We start from the raw sequence: 20,479 nt of genomic DNA on the forward strand, positions 1-20,479 counted from the left end.
AATTTTTAAAATCTTTTTAATTTTATTAATTATTCAATTATCAATTTTAATTAAACATTACAACGAAATGAAAAAATTTCAGTGTAAATTATGAAATACTGACCAAATATTCTAATGTTTTCGGTATATCGAGAATAGCTTTGACTCCTGCACAAACAACGGTAACAGGAGTACGGCCAAGTTCTGTTAAATCAGCACTGACATCGAAATTTAATTCAGCGCCACGATGAACACCACCAATTCCTCCAGTGGCCATAATTTCTATTCCAGCCAAATTTGCTAATAACATTGTACCGCATACTGTGGTGCTGCCATTCAATTTTTGAGAAATTACATACGATAAATCTCGTCGTGAGCACTTTATTACTTTTTCACGTTGTGTCTTTGATAATTGCTCTATTTCTTTTTTATTAACTCCAATGTGCACTTTACCATCTAAAATTGCTATCGTTGCTGGAATCGCGCCCTTCAAAAATAAATTAATGACACAAAAGACAAAAAGAAAATCGGACAATCAGAAAAAGTTTACACAAATTTAAATAAAATTTTAACTACATTTTATATTATTTATATTTGTAATTTAATTATCTTTTATATTATTTTTTTTATTTAATATATAGTCAAGTAAAAAAAGACTAAAAACGCCGCAGTGTAAATTATTTTTACTATTTTAAAAGATGAGGGTTGCCAAAAAATTTAATTTTGTTTTTCCTTGACTTCTCCCTGATTTTTAGACAAAATTTTGACTTTTTCCCTGACCTTAAAGAATATTTGTAAAATTTATTCAAAAACATCAATAACTTCATTTTTTATATTTAATCATTGTTATTTTTTCATAGGAATTAAGATTTTCAAAAATTTCGAACTCAAACCTTTTGAAATTCAATAATTTATAATAATTAAAGATCATTTCAATTCAATCATTATATTCTAGAATTTTTAACTATAAAATTTTTCTTTAAATAAATTAATTTTTAATTAAAAATTAAATTTCGATCATTCGTAAATTCTTCAAATAAAATATACCTTAGAAAATAAAAACTTGAAATAATTTTCAAATATTTCGATTAAGCTTTTTGGAAAAAATTAGTTTCATTTAATTCGTCGAATTTTAATAAAATTTTTAAGAATAATTACATTTTATATTGTTTGTTATGAAAATAATTTACTTCTTCCGAATGATTTTATTATTTATGAAAATAATTAAATCACAGAAAGGAAGTTTAAAATTTATAAAAATAATTGAATTACTGTAAAGAATTTAAAGCCAAATTTTAAAACATTTGAAATTGTCGAAAAAATTTACGCAATTTCTATTATAAATAATTGAATTCATGTGAATTTTTTTTTTTTTTTTTTTTTGGACAAGAATTTAATGTTTGTGTAGAATTTTATCAAAATTTTTGTCTAATAATTGAATTCTTTTGAAAAATTTTATTATAGTAGTAGGTATAATATTGAAAATCATTGAATTAAGAAAAATTTTTGAAAATAATTGAATTTTTGTTATGAATACTATTATTTATGAAAATGATTGAATTTTGCAATGAATTTTAGTAAAATTCCTGAAAATAATTGAATTTTGCTATTCATTTATAAATATAATTGAAATGTTGACAATTTTTTTTAGATTTTTCGAAAAGAATTGAATTTCTGCGAAGAATTTTATTAAATTTGAAAATAATTGAATTCTTGTGATGAATATTGTTATTTATGAAAATCATTGAATTTTGCAATGGATTTTATTAAAATTCCTTAATATAAATGAATTTTGGTAAAGAATTTTGCTCTTTACAGAACATAATTGAAATGTTGACGATAATTTTTTTTTAATGTTTGAATATAATTGATTTTCGGGAAAGAATTTTGATATTTATTAAGATAGTTGAATTTTTTTTTTAAAAATTGCGTTAAAACTTTTAAAATTAAAACTAATTTCAACAGAATTGAAATTAAAAATTTTCAATAAATAGTTCATTAAATGATTTATAAATGATCACTTTATGGCAGTTCTCCAAAGGAATTAATGTTATTCAAAATAAATTATTGTAAGAAATAGAAAAAATTGAAAGTTTTTTTTTTAGAATTTGTGGTAATTTCATAGTTTATGAGGCAAACAAAAAGACACAAAAATTGAGAATTTTCATATAAATTCTAAACATTTAATTTTTTTCCAGTACTTCTAATAAAAATCCCTGATTTCACTGACATGTGGCAACCCTGATTTTAAATATTTCATTTAGAGAAAAATAATAAAATTTTCAAATATTTAAGTAAAGATTTCCGTAATATAAACAATTGCATTGTAAAAAAAAACAAAAACGAGTTTCTTTTATAATGTCAAAAACTATTTTACAAATACAATTTTCTATGTGTCAAAACAATTATAAAACTTGAGTCTATCAAATTCTTTACTAAAAGGGTTAAGTTCAAGTTTATGTTTACTGTTTACCTCCACAAGTTGAAAAAGTAAACACCAAAATTATAAATTTTTAACTATTAAAATATAGAAAATTCCATTAAATTCAAGGTTAATAAATAAAAAACTAATTTCCACTCACATTTTCTCTCACGGCGGATTCAACTTGCAATGCGGTTTCCAAATTCTGAGGATAGGGCATGCCATGCGTAATAATCGTCGATTCCAATGCAACAATAGGCATTCCATTGTTTTTCGCTTCCAAAACATGCGATCCATAGATAAAATTATTTTCACTTATATTTCTACTAATAATTCTTCGAAATTGTTGCCTACAGTGACTTATACTCTTGAAAATTCGACAACTTTTACTGTTTAAGCACATTACGTTCATGACTTATAATGAACGGGAAAATCTGAAATTATTATCACTTCATTATTACTGAAGAATATGCACCAAGAATGAGTTTAAAAACAAAATTAAATCACTTTACAACAAAAAGAAAATCACGTTAAACGCACTATAAACTTTTTACGTTCAAAAGCACATTTTTGCAAATTGCAACATTAAAAGACAAGCGCAAGATTAGATTTAAATTTCTAACTGTAATTTCAGGGTTGGGTAGCTATCAATCTCAATGTAACATAAACCAATGAAATATCAGTATACTAATCGCGTGGTTCATGATTGGTGGGTAATATTACCGGAAAGAAAAGAACCAATCAGACGCTCTGATTCACGTTTAAACAAGTTGCGAGACAAGCTAAGGGCACCTGCACAATTTTTCATTTTGACGTGACTATAAGGGTGCTTACACATATTTTCAGTAAACCCTTTTCACGTATACAAATCTGTCAAGTTTAACTATGACGTCAGAACTGTCAGAAGTGTGTATTTTACGTAAAAAAAAGGTCAATAAACCTCAAAAATCACTAAAGAAAAAAACATTTTGACATAAAACTGTATAACCTAACCTTATTTTGTTGATAATCAACAAATTATTTTCAAGAAAATTACCATTTTGCGGTATTTCCACATCTACTAGGTACACGGAATAAAATTTAAATTAAAAAAAATTAATTATACAATTAGATTGTTTTTTAAGCAATGTAATGTGTAAATTTAAATTACCTGTTATGAATATGTTAATGACGACGTAGACACTATAACTGATTATGCCAAGTCACTGCTCATTCGCTTTTCAACACGATCATCATTAAAGCGTTTTTTTTTTTTGGGAACACACTGAAATAAGAAAAAAAAGATAAAAATTAATTTACAAAAATGGCAAGTAAAAAATCCAGGGAAATTGGAGCATTGGCAAAGTTTTATTTGCGAAGTTACAATGCAATTCAAACATTGGGGTAAGATAAATTTAAAGTATAAAACTATTTATTATTCATTAATTGTTTGTATTAATTTTTTATTGTTGTGATGTTTAAATGTATTTTCATTATTGTAATGTTTCAATTCATTGTTTGTGACTTAAAAAATTATTTTATAGATGGAGTTTAATTTTGTATCTACTTGTAAGTCATTTGTCTGGTGGATTTCAAGGAAGAACTCTGTGGGACACTGTTAAAACATCTGTAATTGTTTTTCAAAATGCTGCAGCTTTAGAAGTATGTAAAAATATCTTTTTAACTTTCTCTTGTTTTTGTTTTGTCCTTACTTTTAAATTTAATTTAATTCAATAATTAAATTTATTTTTTTCTTATTGTAATTAAATTCTTATTAAATTTGTAACTAAATCTATGCTAATTTTTGTAGAAGATTAATTTTCGTGTAAATATTAGTTTCGAAAAATGTTAATAGTAATAAAATAGTAAATAATGTTTTGATTGATAGATTATACATGCAGTGACAGGATTGGTTCCATCGAATCCAATTATTACAATTTTCCAAGTTTTGAGTCGTGTTATGGTGGTTTGTGGAGTTCTACTCGCAACACCAGTAGAATTTGCCGCAGCATCCCCTGGCCTACCATTAGCTTTATTGGCATGGTCTGTCACCGAAATTATTCGTTATGGTTATTATTTTATGAATCTTATGGGATCTGTGCCACATTTCCTAGTGTGGTTAAGGCAAGTATACTATTTTAAACTTTTTTCTTGGCAAATTAATCTACTGTAATAATTGTAAATCATTGTAAACTGACAATATTTTCAATGCTACTACTATTTTAAAATTTGAAAATCTATAAAAGCGTTAAAATTTGAAGTTAGTTGCTGTTTGCTTTTTTGTTTCCTAACTTTTTAAATGTTTTCAATTTTTAAATTAATTTACGTAAAATCATTGAATTCTTGCAAAGTATTTGTCAAAAAATTTGAAAATAATTGGATTAATTTCAAGAATTTTATCAACATTTTTTTCAATAATTGACTTCTTTCGAGAAAATGTAATTAAAATTGTATTAAAAATAATTTAATTTTTGGCAAGATTTTTATTATAAATCTGTAAGATAATTGAATTGTTTTAAAGAATTTATTTCAATTTACTTGAAAATAATGGAGTTTTTTAAAAATAATTTTTACTGAAAATTTTGAAAGTAATTGAATTTTATGAAAATTTTCTTTTAAGTTTTTAAAATAATCATGTTTATTATTAAATGTAATAATTATTAATAATTTTTCTATTAAAGTATATCAAAATTATATCCATAGAAAATTAAATTCTTTTAAACAATTTTATTAGAGTGTTTGTAAATAATTACATTTTTTTAAGAATTTAATTAAATTTCGTAAAAATAATGTAATTTTTTAAAATAATTTTAATTGCAAATTTTGAAAAATAATTGAACATGTTAGAGATATTTTATTAAAATTATCTTAAAATTAATTGAATTTCTTAGAAGAATTTTCTTTTTTTTACAAAAATAATTGAATTTTTGCCAAGAATTTAACAATTTATAAAAATAATTGAATTGTTTCGAAGAATTTTATATCCGAATTGTTGAAAATAATTGAATGCAATTAATATTTTTAAAAATAATTGTATTTTTTCAAGAAATTTTATTATAATTTTATTGAAAATAATTGAATGGCACCGAACATTTTATTATTTATAAAAATAATTGATTTTCTTTGAAAAATTTAATTATTTATGAAAATATTTTAATCTTGAGAAGAATTTTCTTATTTATGAAAATAATTGTATTCTTGTGGAGGATTTTACAATTCATAAAAATAATTGAATTGTTTCGAAGAGTTTTATCTGAATTTTTGAAAATAATTGATTTTTTAAAAGGAATTTTATTAGAAATTTTGAAAATAATGGTTTTTTTAAAAAGAATTTCATCAAAATTGTTGAAAATAATTCAATTTATATTAAAATTCTTGAAAATAATCGAATTTAATTAATATTTTAAAAAATAATTGTATTCTTTCAAGAAATTTTATTAGAATTGTATTGAAAATAATTGAATTGCTCTAAAAAATATTATTTATGAGAATAAAATAAATTTAGTAAAAAATTCGGTAAAATAGTTCATTAAGCAGTAAAATTACAAATGAGGAAAAAAGAAATAAGATTTAAACTTCCCTTAAAATTACAGGTACACTACGTTTATCATTTTGTATCCAATTGGAATTACTGGAGAATTATTATGCATTTATGCTGCTAAAATGTACACTGCTTCCAAACCACAAGCATGGAGTTACACTTTACCCAATGCGTGGAATTTCACATTTAGCTACAATTATTTTCTCCTATTCGTTATGCTGCTCTACATTCCCCGTAAGATTTTTCGTTATTACATTTTTTTACCAAACTTATTAAATTAAAACTATAAAAATTAAAATATTTTCAACAATACTAACGTGCCCTATATTATTGTCTCTTTTTTTCAGTCTTCCCACATCTTTACCTCCACATGTTTTCTCAAAGAAAAAAGATTTTGGGTCCACAACCTATATCTAAAAAAGTTAACTAATTTTAATTTAATATTTTATATTTTATACCGAATATTTTGATAAGGGATTTAAAGGTCAATAGAGGTCACAAAGAAATTTTATACAATAAATTATATACAACACTTCTGTCCTCTTTCTCACTTATTTACCTTTATCTGTAAGTATTTAATTTCTTAAACTTTGACTATAATTAGTTCAAATTTGTATAAAAAATGTTGATCAAATTCTAAAATATACAAAAAATAAAACATTTTTATCTATAACTCTGTAATGTATTTATGAATTATTTATGCTAAACGATATGAGTGTGTAAAAAAGGTGAAAAATATCAATGTTAGTAAACATAACCTAAAACTTACATATAACAATTTTTAAACGTTTTTTCCGTTCTTCCAAAACTGCTGGCACTTTATTAACAATTTTCATTGACTAATATAGTATTATTCTATCACTGTTTCAAAGAGTAAATTTCATCTTGTCGGAATATGGAATATTTTTCGTTTTGTTACCACTCAACGTAGATTAAAGTCACTGCTACGTATTTTCCAAAGATTGTCCACAATATTAAAAAATAAACTATTTCTAATTAAAATATATCACAATTTATAAAATTCACAGTTATTTTATAATCTATTTTACGAAAAAGCCGGTTTGTTTATCACGAGGAATACCGCCTTTTCATTACAACCATGAACGCGAACAGAGAATGCACACTAAATGAGAAAATGGCGACGACAAGTTAGTGGGTGTTCACACCGTCAAACTTGTCCAGCTCACTCACCAGAGATGGGTACGTACAACAAATGAAGCGTGTGCATCTGTTCTGATTGGCGCTTACGATTTCCGGAAATATTTCCCACCAATCAAGAGACACTTTTCAATATTCTATCAAAATGCATCTACCCAACTCTACATTATTTATAAACAACTCAACCCTTGTTTATAGTTTATGAGTAGGAAAAATTAAAATTTACATTTTTACATAAATTTCGAATAAAATTAATAACATTAAATAGTAGTAATGATATAAAACCTTGAATATCTTTAATACATTCATTATTGAGTATTATGAAAAACTTTTGCAACAAACAATTTTTTCCGCAAATTGTAATTCATTTAAAAATAATAAATTCAATAAACTATAAAAAAATTTTTTTTTTATATTTTGTTGCTAATAAAATAATAATTTTAAAATTAAATTAAATGGAAAAAACTTGCTATTATAATAAAATATTTTCCCCAACGAGAAAAATGACTGCTTTATTTATAGTGTCAGTAAACTGTAGACACTTTATTAAAGGAAATTACAGGTGTTTCTTGCATGCAATATTGCAATTGGAGTACTCAACAGTCAACACATTCATGGAACCCACGGGAGCGGTGAATACCTGAATACCTGTGAAGCTTCGTCAATCGGCCGTGTGGTGCGCAAAGAAAGTAAAGAAACGGCATATTTGCAATGATTTTTCCTTTAGTTTTTTAATGAAATTCCAAAGTTACTGTGATTTCTAGTGGACTAGAATGTGCGAGCAATATCTTCAATTTATATCGCGAGTTAAAAATTTCATTGAAAATTGTTCATTTTAAATAGTGAAAACAGTAAATCACAATTCAATAGGCGTTGCTGTCACTTGGCTTCCCCCGGTCCCCTTCGTTTTTCCTAAATTTCACACAATTAAACTGTGCAATGTCACCTGTCCTGAGGCTACTTTCGAATATTGACATAAATCATCAAATTCTCGGCATATGACGCTCCCAAAAATCACAAGAAAAGGAATACAAAAGGTGAAGGTGTTTCATTATCGTAATAAGGAGTGACACAATATCAGACTCTCTGACAAGAATATTGATACTTTCCAAAGGACTCATACATTTTTGAGTAAGTAATTTTATTAATTACTATACTAATTTTGTTTTCAACAACGAAAAAAGTAGTAATGTTTATTAAAAAAAAATTGTAATTTTTAAAAATAAGAATTTGTAATATTCTATTTATTTTGACATTTGACACGAAAACAAGTGTTTTGCTCCAATTGGTTGGATTAGAGACTAATTAGTGCTCAACTAATTGAAGCAAATACTTTTGGAACTATTTCGACTAAAAACTCGGGGACTTACGCAACATAATCGATTTTCTACTGTTTCTTAATTATAATATTATTATAACTACTTTAGTGGATTATTGTGCAACAATAGCGAAAGAAAACCTTAGAAGATAAACATAATTGTCTTTTTTGTCATGTGATTTTATGACTAAACCGATTTCTAATAAAAATACAAAACTTTTCTTTTTTTTTTTTCTTCTTTTTAGAATGTTTGCCAAAAAGAAGAAGAAGCCACAAATATCAACACCGACGAATTTTGAGCATAGAGTTCACACAGGATTTGACAAACGTGAAGGAAAATTTGTCGGTTTACCTTTACAATGGGCGTCAATTGTCGGCAACAATCAAATACTCAAATCAACAAATCGTCCTCTACCGCTTGTTGATCCAAGTGAAATTACACCGACGGAAATTCTCGATTTAAAGACAATTGTACGAGGACACAATGATCCGAGAATTGGAAAATTCATGCCTGGCGATAAAAGTACCGAGAATGGATTGCCAAAAACTAGCACAGTCGCTAGATCAAATTCACTCAGATCTTCTAGTCCGCCTAGACTTAGGCGAGACTACAGGTAAGTTAATTTAATTAATCAGGGTTGCCATATGTCAGGGAAATCAGGGAAAAGTCAGGGATTTTTATTAAAAGTATTGGAAAAAATTAAATTTTCAGAATTTATAAGAAAATTCTTAATTTTTTGACTCTTTTTTGCTTACCTTATAAATTATGAAATTGCCAAGAGTTCTAATACAAACCCTTCAATTTTTTTCTATTTCTGACAATAATTTCCTTTTAAATAACTTAATTCTTGAACAACTATCATAAAATAAATATATTATTTCGGTAATGAATAATTTTACTTAAAAATTTGAAAATTAATTGGATTTCAAAAGAGTTGCGTTTACAATCTTCATAAATAAATGAACTTCAAAGGTTTCAATTTGAAATTTTAGAAAATATCAATTTTTTATAAATTTAAAAAGAAATTTTAAAAACAACTGTTTACCGAAATTCAATTATATCAAAGAAAATTTTTTCTCGTCGAAATTTCAATTATCTTTATAAATAATAAAATTCTTCTCCGAAATTCAATTATTTTCAAAAAAATTTAATAAAATTCTTGGCAAAATTTCAATTATTTTCAAAAATTTTCCTCATTTCAATTATTTTTAATATCTACTATTTTAATAAAATTTTCTAAAAGAATTCAATTATTTAAAGAATTTTATTAAAATTAAGTAGGTATATCCAAAATAATTGAAGAATTTTATAATTTTTTGAAAATAATTGAATTCCTTCAATCTTTTTGACGAATATATTTAAAAATTGCATTGAAAGTAATGTAATTTTTATATAGAATTTTTTAAAAATATTTTCAGAATAATTTAATTATTTTTAGAAAATTTTAAATTCTTGTTGAAATTGTTTCAAAGAATTTATTAAAATTTTTATCAATTATTTCGAAAAATTTTAATAAAATTCTTTTAAATATTCTATTATTTAAAATAATTTTGCAAAAATTCTTGACAAGATGTAGTTAACAAAATTTTTCTATACAATTCAATTACTTTCAATAGATTACTTCTTAACAATTCAATTATTTAAAAAACTTCAAATAAAATTATTCGCAAGAAATCAATTATTTTCAAAAATAATAAAATTTTTCTCGGGAATTCAATTATTTTTGAAAATTTTGATGATAAAACGATTTAAATAAATTTGAAAAGTTATAATAAAGAAATTGTTCATAGAATACAATTTTATTTTCGTAAAATATAACATTTTTCCTACAAATAGAATTATTGTCAAAAATGTTTGTAAAAATCTGCGAAACAATTCAATTATTTAAAAAAATTTTTTTATTTCTTTCTCAGATTTCAATTATTTTCAATTTTTTAATGAAATTTCTCGATAGAATTGAATTATTTTCAAAAAGTTTCAAAAAATTCTGAAAAATTAAATTATTTGAAAAAATGTAAATAAAATTCTTCACAAGAAATTAATTATTTTCATAAATAATAATATTTTTCTTTGGAAATTCAATTATTTTTACAAATAAAAGTCTTCACAGGAAATCGATTCTTTAAAAAAATTTTTAATAAAATTATTAGGAAAAATTTAATTATTTTCATAAATAAAATTCTTCGCAAGATTTCAATCATTTTAATATAATTTTAAATAAAATGATAGAAAATTGCATTTATTCTAAAAATTTTTGTTCAAATTCGCCGAATTTAAGAAATATTCAATTATTTAATAAATTATTTATTTTTGTATTTAAATAATTGAATTCTCGAAAAATTTTCTAATAAAAATTGATTAAAAAGTTAATTTCTCTCAAAATTTTATATTATAATTGAATATTAAAAACGTTAGGTATAGCGTGAATTTTTAGAAATAATTGAATTTTGAAAAAGGTTCAAAATTAAAATCTTTGAAAATTTGAATTTATAATTACAATATTCTTACGATCTAAAATAATGATTGTATTACTCTGTCATCTTAAATTTCTTCATGTTTGATAATAATTTTCTGATAATTTATTGAATTTCAAAAGGTTTGAATTTGAAAATCTTAATTCCTATAGAAAAATATTAATGATAATATATTTATTTAAAAAATAAGTTATTGATGTTTTCGAATAATTTTACAATTACAGAAATTCGTAAATAAAAAGTAATCGAACATTTTTTTGAGTATCTAATAATTTTTTAAGTGAATCAGAATATAATTCTGGGTGAGGGTAAAAGTCAAAATTTTGTCTGGAAGTCAGGGAAAAATAAAATAAAATTTTTGTGTCAACCCTGTTAATTAACAATTATTTTAAAAAAAAACTAATTATCCTTTAATTGTAATTTTTCTTTTTGTAGAAATAATTCAAATCTTCCTCCTTCCGTGCCGGAAGGACAAGAGATTTCCAGTCCGGCTCAACTACAAGCTTATTCAAATTTCGTCAAATCACACGGCTATCCGGAGAAAATGCGACAAAATTCTCCGCACGTCGGACCTACAATGAATGCCAATCACCATAGTCTAATTCCAAATCTACAGAATCTCAATCCCAATATGCAGTCATCGCCGAATTTAACGCACATGGGCTCAAATGCGCCAAATTTGTCACTGAATTTCCAAAATTTAAGTCCGATTCCAAGTATTCCAAGTCCGACGACATTGAATGCGAATATATCACAACTACCCGAACACGAATTACAAAGAATGAATCCTACCATGACGGTGCCATCCGGCCAATATAATGGAAATTTCCAGGTAAATTATTAAATATATTAGTTTAATTTCTATTAATTAAAAATTTTAATTTCTATGAATCCAGGCTTCTCACTCATCTACTAAAATCTACTATTTACCACCTTTTTTTTTATTAAAAAAATTAATTATAAAGATTCTGAATGTTTATTTTTGTTTTTGCTGTTTATAAAAGTCAATAATCTTTGAAAATATTTATAATGGCAAAAAATTACGCTCATTTGAACGTTCAGAACTTGTGGATCATATTTTTTTACAATTTACTATTATTTGGATACCTTTTTTTAGATTTGTGACACTAAAAGATACTTTTTTCTTTTTCTTTGAGATCAAATTCTTTGAAACATTCCAATTTAATTATTTTTAATATCTACTATTTTAATAAAGTTGCGAAAAAGAATACAATAAATAAAAAATTTTGATAAAATTCTTCGCTAACAAATTACTTTTAAATATCGGGTTTTTTAAGAATTTAAAATTTATGTTTAAAAAATAATTGAATTTCGCTTTCACAAAAATTTAGAATTGAAGTTATTCATAAGATAAGAAAAAAAATAGTTTTTATGTAAGTAAGTTTTTTATAAAAATTAGTAAAAATTCAGGAAAATAAAACACAATTAACAATTTCCAAAATTTTCAATAACAATTTTTCAAAAGACTAATTTTTTCCATAATTTCTAAATTAAATTATTCACAACTTGAATAATTTTTATTAAGTAAATATTTAAATACTTATTCTTATTTATTTTCGTTCACAGGAATTAAAATTTCAAATAATTTCAATGTAAAACCATTTTCAAATTTAACTATTTCTAAAAATTACAACTGTAATTCTTTCAAAATTCAATAATTTTTTATAATAAATATTGAAATATTTTTAAAAGTTTTGCAATAATTCAAATTTTCAAATTCAGACATAATTTAAAAACTTTTGACATTTAATTATTATTTTTAATAATTCGCACTATAACGCCTCTAATATTCAATTATTATTTAAAATTTTATAGAAAATTTATTTTTAAACCAAACCTTGTTCGAAAGTTCTACGATAATTTCATTATTTAAATACAAAAATAAATAATTGATAATTTCTTAAAACTTAATTCTTGTACAATTTTTATCAAAAATTTTTAAAATAATTGGATTCTTTCAAAAAATTTTAATAAAAATTTTGAAGAATAATTGCCTCTTTCGAGGAATTTATTTGAATTTTTATTAAAAATAATTGAATTCTTGAAACGAATTTATTTAATTTATTTATTTAATTTAACATTTTTTGAAATGATTAAATTTTTGGAAAAAATTTTTTTTATTTGTGAGAATAATTGCATTCTTGGAATGTGTTATTGTTTATAAAAATAATTGAATTTGGCGAAGAATTTTATTAAAATTTTTAAATAATTCAATTTTTATGTGAAATGTTATTAAAATAGTAGATATTGAAAATAATTGAACTTCAGCGAAGAGTTTCATTAAATTTTTAAATAATTGAATTCTTACAAAATATTTTCTCAAAATTTTTGAAAATAATTGAGTCGTTTGAAAGAATTTTATTAAAATTTTTGAGAATAATTTTTTTATTTTAATTATTAAGATCTTAATTAACAATTTTTTTAAATAATTGAATTCTTTTGTGAAATTTTATTAAAACAGTAGATATTGGAATTAATTGAATTTCAAATTAAAATCAAACATTTTCACAAAAGAATTCATTTATTTAAAAAAAATTGTTAATTAAGATCTTAATAATTTTTAATAAAGTATCCAAATACTGTCAAATCGTAAAAAAAAGTAGTGAATAGTAGATTTTAGTAGATGAATGTGAAGATTAATTTCTAAATTTTCAAAATTATGAATTTTTTTAAACAGGTAAATAAAATGGACCCATCAATGAGAGATCGACAGCAATCGCATAATATGTTACTTCATAATATGCATCCCAAGGTATCACCAGTTGGATCAATAGCATCGCAAAGACCATTGAGCCAATTAAGCTCCCACAATGTAAACAAGCACTCTCAGAATTATGGCATAACCGAGAATCAATCCTCATTACACTCTCATTTCCATAAACCAATAGAGAGTTCACAATCAATGCACAATCTTTCAAAATCCGCAACATCGTCAACAATTGCCAGCGGTAGTTCAGTACCAGATCAAAATCAAAATATGAAGAGTGCCGTTTCATCAGGAAACTTGGCAGTTGTCTCAACATCGGGAACATCGAATAATGTCAATAAACAAAATGCCGATCAGAGGCTTACACACGAACAATTTAGAGCGGCATTACAAATGGTTGTTAGTCGGGGTGATCCGAGGGAGAATTTGGAGAATTTCCTGAAAATCGGCGAGGGTAGTACGGGCACAGTTTGTATAGCCACTGACAAAGCATTGCATCGTCAGGTGGCGGTGAAGAAAATGGATCTCAGAAAACAACAGAGGCGAGAATTATTATTCAACGAAGTGGTTATTATGAGAGATTATCATCATCCAAATATTGTTGAAATGTACGACAGTTTTCTCGTTGACGATGAACTGTGGGTTGTTATGGAATATCTTGAGGGCGGAGCATTAACGGATATTGTAACACATTCACGTATGGATGAAAGTCAAATAGCGACAGTTTGTTCACAGTGCCTTAAACCACTCGAGTATTTACATTCTCAAGGTGTTATTCATCGAGATATTAAATCGGACTCAATTCTTTTGACTGCCGATGGTAGAGTTAAATTATCGGACTTTGGATTTTGCGCACAAGTATCGCAGGAACTTCCAAAACGAAAGTCTTTGGTGGGCACTCCTTATTGGATGAGTCCGGAAGTTATTTCCAGGTATAAATTTTAACTTTACTTTTTTAATATTGAAAAAAAGTTTCCAAAACTAATAAGTTTTGGAATTTTGTTTCTAACCGAATTTTTATAAGCTTTATTGGAATAAAGCTTATAAAAATTCGGTTAGATACAAAATTGCTTTATTTTATTTGGGGATCACAGATTTTCACCTTTTAATTTTCACTAATTAAAAATGTATTCAGTTTAAATTTCAACTGATATTAATTTAAACTAGTTGAAGAATTTCTCGATTAAAATAATAATGGATCTGAACTTAAATTTAGATATTTAAATAATCTTAATCAATCTTTAGTTGAAGCAATTTAAAATTCAATATCTCTAAATTTTAATCTATTCAAATTTTATTTCGTTCAATGTTCAATTTATTCTAATTTTTATTTCGTTTATTTTTCAGTTAATTCAAATTTGATTTCATTCAATTTTCAATTTATTTAAATTTTATTTATTATTTTATTTTTTTTTTTTTTCATCTCATTTTCAATTTATTCAAATATAAATCCTATATCAGAGAATTTTGATCTATTTGAAAATTTACTTCATTCAAATTCACTTTGGCGAAGTTCACAACGTTTATAATCAATGATTTAGAAAAAACATTTTTTTATTCAAACTTTTATTTATTTTTGTATAAAAAATTGTTTTGCACAATTCTTTGATCAATAATTTGAAGTAGAAAAATTTTACTGTTATCGTCAAGAATTGTTCAAATTCAATTAATTAAAACTAAAAATTATCAACATTTAATGATTTCTAAAAATTATTTGATTAAAATTTCGTTATCTTAATTTTAATTTATCTAAATTTTTAGCTATTTAAATTTCGAATGATTAAAAATTCAATTTATCCAAATTTATATTGGTTTATATTTTTTAATCAATCTAAATTGTTCATTCTTTACAATGTTTAAACTATTTAAATTCAGAGTTGCCACTGGTCAAGAAAATTAGAGAAATGAGTGAAATATCAGGGAATTTTGACAAAAGTGATGGAAAAATATCAAATTTCCAGAATTACTACAAAAATTCTAATTTTTATTGCGTCCAAAAACATTTTAATTATTTGTTTAAAAAATTGTTTCAGTTTTAAATGATTTTTTTTAATATTCTGAAAAAATAGTAGGGTAGAGTGGGGTAAAAAAGCCATGGTGTAAAAAAGCCATTTGAGTTTTATTTAAAAACTATTATGCCGATTTATCAGCTGTTTAGAATATAAATACTATTAGGTAATACGCAACTTTTGAATCTAATTTGAATGTTGTACCTAGATTAATATTGTGTTTATTGTAATTTTAATTTTTTGTTGCTTTTTTGAAAACATTTTGGTGAACTTTTCAAACATATTACAATTTGATTAAGTGAACGAATAATAAAAGTAAATGTTTGTACATAAGGAGAAAAGTATACCGAAAACGTATACAATGTTAATTTTTGGAAATTGAACTGAATTAACAATTTATTTTTGCTTTTTTTAATAACTGGTCTTGGGTGTAAAAAAGCCAGGGCAAAAAATCCATTGAATATTTTGTGAAATTCACTTGTTTTCTATTTAAACTAACCTTCTTATTTTACAAAATTTCTCGTGTTTATTTAATAAAATAAATTAAACACGACGAAAAAGTAGTTCAAAGTGCATTTAAAAAATAAACAATGAATAAACGGTTGCAACGAAATATGTTATCTGTGGTAAAACTTAAAGAGAACTTCTAAAAAAGGTACGAAAAATTGGCAGTGCAAATGAAAAACAGGTAAACTTAATATAATTTTCAATTTTGCTTGCTAAAAACTCTTTCATAATTATTAGAATATTTTTCAAATAAGACTATTTGTCATATAAATAAAGGGAAACTATAAAAATACCTAAATTGATAACATGTTTTGCTAAAATCGTAGGGTGGCTTTTTCACCCCACCAGGTGGTGCAAAAAAGCCACTTACAGTGCTTTCGTAAAACTCTTATAACTTAGTCCTTTCATGAGATAAAAAATATTTCCGTCAAGAATTTTCAAGCTTAATAACTAAACTTTCAATAACAATTGGAAATTTGAGAAAAAAATTTTAAATACAGATTTTACAACATCAAAAGTAAAAATGTGGCTTTTTTACCCCACTCTACCCTAATTTTTAATCAATTTCTTAAAGTTACTTTACATTTTTAGAAAATTTATTGTAGAATTATAAAATTAATTGAATTTTGTTAAATTGAAATGAAAATAATGAAATTTAAAAAATTTCATTTAAAAATTTAATTAGAATTTAAAAAAAATAGATTTTTCAAAGAATTTCAATGTAGTGATTGGTAAATATTTGAATTTTACAGAATTAATTGAATTTTTATAAACAAATAATTAAAAGTTTTTGAAGTAGGTAGGTAATTGAAATTTTCTAAAATGTTATTAAAAATAATCGAAGTTGTTAAAAGAATGTTATTGAAATTTTTTAAAATAGTAAAGAGAATTTTGTCACAGTAATTAATTTTATTTTTAAAATAGGTAAAATGAAGTAAAGTTCTAAATCAAATTTTTTTTTTTTCTAAAAAGTATTTAAAATAATAAATATTTAAAAATTAAAAATCTTTTTTTATAATTGAACTTGTCTTGAATTTTTTTGTAATAAAGATAGGGGAAAAAGGCAATTTTCTATCTGGAAATCAGGGGAAAGTTAAGGAAAAACAAAATAAAATTTTTGTGGCAACCTTGTTAATACAAAATTTAATAAAATTAAAATTACTTTTAATTTTAACTTTAACTTTTACCTACGACAACTAATTTTTGAAAAATTAATCATTTTTCCAACTAATCAAAAAAATATAACTGTGATCCCTAATATTTTCTCAGAAAATGACAATTCATTTTGTCATTTTGAAATTCAATTATTTAATAATTGGGTAATAATTCAATTATTTTATTTGAAGGTTACCTTATGGTCCAGAAGTGGATATTTGGTCCTTGGGAATCATGATAATTGAAATGGTTGATGGGGAACCGCCGTTTTTCAATGAACCGCCTCTTCAGGCAATGCGTCGCATTCGAGATATGCCTCCGCCGAAACTAAAGAATTCCCATAAGGCAAGTAAATTAAAAAATTCATAAAAAAATGTAAAAATTTTCAATTGTACATTTTTTACCGCATAAGTAAAATAAGTAATATTCAAAGAAAATTTTCTAAAATATACACAAAACTGCACAGAATTAAATTAAATTAAATTAAATTAAATTGAAAAAGAACTCAAAATTATATTAAATTCTTAATTCAATTAAATTTAATTTAATTAATAAACAAATTTATAACGTCTGAGTAGTTTAATAATAAAGGAAATAAAAACAAAAACATTCGGACATTTTCGAATTCCTTTTTTATTTTCTTTATTACTAATTTAAGTAATAATTAAGCCATTATTGAAAATATGAAATATGTGCTAAATATAACGATTGACAAAGAAAATCAAAACTAAGTAAATATCTTAGTATTATAGAAATAAGTTCTATAAAATTTAATTTTACAATTTTATAGTCTTTATTTCTACATTAATTTAAATCGTAATTGTTCGTTTAATTTTTTATTAATTAAAAATAAAATTTTTTTTTAATTTAAATTTTTCCAACTTTTATTAGATTAATTTTTTATTTCTCAGGTGAGTCCACGTCTGCAGGGCTTCCTAGAGAGAATGCTAGTTCGAGATCCTGCGCAAAGAGCCACAGCAACTGAATTACTGAAGCATCCATTCCTGAGACAAGCCCAGAATCCAAGTATTTTAATTCCCCTGATGAGAGGAGCTAGACATACCAACTGCTGACGTACCAACGGTAAAATGTTACAGTAAAATTCATTAAATTCGAAGAAAAAAAAAGAAAGAAGTCACTTATAGAAAGCACTCGTCAGCTCAAATGTAAAATATTGCGTGACGAAAATAAGTATTTATCTAGTATTAGTCGTTTATTAAGAAGAAAAAAAAACATGAATGCACCATATATATGAACATATATATATATATATATTTTTAAGAATAATTTTTTTCTACCAAAGTTACAAGCATTTACAAAAAAAGAAGAAAAGAAATTTTCAATAAGTACTCATTTCTTTCAATAAGAAATTTTATTTTTAATTTGCATTTTTGTAGAATTTTTTTTGTTTGTTTGTTTGTTAATAATTATTCACTGGTGCATTCATTTATGACACATTCCAGTGTGGTTTAATCGTATTACTTTTTTTTTTAAATTATAAGATTTTTATAAAAGAAAACAGAAAGAAAGTATTTCAAACTTTTCCGAAGATTAATTACTTGTGTGCCTTTCGTTAAAAAACTTGTAAGTAATTTTAATCTTGTTATTTATTTTTAACTGAAAAAGAAAGTCACGAAAGTTGTTGAATTAAAAAAAAGTATTAAGTCTCGAATGAAGATTTATTAACATAGTTTCTATTATTCAAGTTATTATAGAAATAACTAATAATAATTACAAAATATATGAAAAAAAAAGAAATTATTCGACATTGAAACTTTGAATTTTGAATAAATTTTGGAAAAGTTTGAAAATTGTTATGAGATATATTCTACTTTGTATATCGAGTTACAATAATTACATTTCATTCCGATGTGCCTTGAGAGAAAGAAAAAAAAAAGTATGTACCGAATTTATTATGTAAATACTAAAATTTTACATTTAGTATATGACTTCAGCTTTTGATGAAATTTGATGCCTTAAAGTAATTTACACGTAAAAATCCTGTTTTTGTCGCAGGAATAAGCAAATTTTTTTTTTGTTTGCTTTATTGTATCTTACTATATAGAATTATTATTATAATATAAAAATGTAATTTCCAATGAAGTCACTTTCTAATTTGTTAAAGTTTAATGCAGATAACATTTAAATATAATGTTTACCTCAAGAATCACTATTCACCAAAGTCAGTTTAAATCGTTCAAAATTATCATTCTACTTCAAACATTATTTTTGATACTCGTATAATTAATAATTAATTAGTTAGACATGTGTTATATTTGATATATAGGCAGCTCATAACTATCTGGTCAGAATTTATATAGAAAAAAATCTGCTGGTTATTTTTAATTATCAATTTCATGTCTTTTATTTCGAAAAAAAGTAAGAAAGAAAAAGCAGTTCTCTAAGACTGACATCTTAACAATTTAGTGGCAAATTTTTTTTCTCTATAAAAAATAAAAATCATCAAATTTGCCGAAAGTAGAAAATTATTTCTTTCAAATTAGAATAATTTTTCGAACATTTCAAAAAAAATTAAATATCCTAATTCCTTAGAGAATAAATTTTAGATTTATTATTTAAAAAAAAAAATGTCGAAAACAAATGTTTCCTTCACTATAAAGAAATTTTACTATTTTTTTTATAAATACATATCCACTTTTGCTTGAGATTATATGAGTATATATATGTATGTATATCTATATGTATTTTATTTGTACTTAAAAGTAGATTGTAAATCATATTTTTATGAATCACCACTATCGCTATCATGATAATAATTTGTCTAAAAAGAAAAAATTCTGCGATGATTTTTTTTTCAAAAATGAAATTTTCTACAACGCTATAATATGATAAAGGAAAGAAACTTTTACACATGTGGAAATTTTTTTTTTATCTTTAAAATTCAATCTGCCATATTGGCATTTTTAGCCAACAATATAATATAACGAAAATTGTTCACACTTTTAATTTAATTAAATATCAATAAACGATTTTTCTGATTAAACAATGAGTCTATTATTCTGAAAATGAAATTTTCTACGTAGAAAAATTGCTATCTGCGAAAATCAGCAAAATGAATATTTTTTTAAATGGAAATTTTTATGGTACCTATATACAAAAATCCTCTAAATAGAGATTCGGACAAATGGAAATTCTCTTCGATGGAAAATAGGCTAAATAAAAATTTTTCCCGATAAAAATTATGTCA

General features: G+C 23.8%; 3 protein-coding genes across 5 annotated transcripts in view; 2 read left to right on the plus strand and 1 right to left on the minus strand.

Moving 5' to 3' along the window:
* LOC122507695 (pseudouridine-metabolizing bifunctional protein C1861.05) overlaps nucleotides 1-3,674 on the minus strand; it is a 74,180-nt gene extending 70,506 nt beyond the window's left edge. Inside the window, exons 1-3 of one of the 3 annotated variants that reach the window (XM_043620550.1) lie at nucleotides 3,552-3,674; nucleotides 2,562-2,835; nucleotides 104-466 (exon numbers count right to left, since the gene is read on the minus strand). In XM_043620550.1, the coding sequence (XP_043476485.1) occupies nucleotides 104-466; nucleotides 2,562-2,813 (615 nt within the window). In that variant the 5' untranslated portion in view covers nucleotides 2,814-2,835; nucleotides 3,552-3,674. Of the gene's footprint in view, nucleotides 1-103; nucleotides 467-2,561; nucleotides 2,836-2,913; nucleotides 3,010-3,551 lie in introns of those variants that run through there. The other 2 variants (XM_043620552.1, XM_043620551.1) reach the window with 2 other exon arrangements.
* Nucleotides 3,293-6,453, plus strand: LOC122507700 (very-long-chain (3R)-3-hydroxyacyl-CoA dehydratase hpo-8). Its single transcript, XM_043620556.1, has 5 exons — nucleotides 3,293-3,784; nucleotides 3,925-4,042; nucleotides 4,269-4,504; nucleotides 5,974-6,155; nucleotides 6,269-6,453. The coding sequence occupies exons 1-5, from the start codon at nucleotides 3,705-3,707 to the stop codon at nucleotides 6,349-6,351; spliced, it is 699 nt and encodes a 232-aa protein (XP_043476491.1). The 5' UTR covers nucleotides 3,293-3,704; the 3' UTR covers nucleotides 6,352-6,453.
* A 1,270-nt stretch (nucleotides 6,454-7,723) lies between these two features.
* On the plus strand, nucleotides 7,724-20,275 carry LOC122507756 (serine/threonine-protein kinase PAK mbt). The gene is made up of 6 exons (XM_043620635.1): nucleotides 7,724-8,210; nucleotides 8,643-9,011; nucleotides 11,308-11,704; nucleotides 13,571-14,532; nucleotides 17,463-17,616; nucleotides 18,183-20,275. Exons 2-6 carry the CDS (start codon nucleotides 8,644-8,646, stop codon nucleotides 18,342-18,344), a joined length of 2,043 nt encoding a protein of 680 aa, XP_043476570.1. The 5' UTR covers nucleotides 7,724-8,210; nucleotide 8,643; the 3' UTR covers nucleotides 18,345-20,275.
* Nucleotides 20,276-20,479: the final 204 nt, after the last annotated feature.

Source organism: Leptopilina heterotoma, unplaced genomic scaffold (assembly GCF_015476425.1).
Source record: "Leptopilina heterotoma isolate Lh14 unplaced genomic scaffold, ASM1547642v1 Lhet_51, whole genome shotgun sequence".
Classification (NCBI taxonomy): domain Eukaryota; kingdom Metazoa; phylum Arthropoda; class Insecta; order Hymenoptera; family Figitidae; genus Leptopilina; species Leptopilina heterotoma.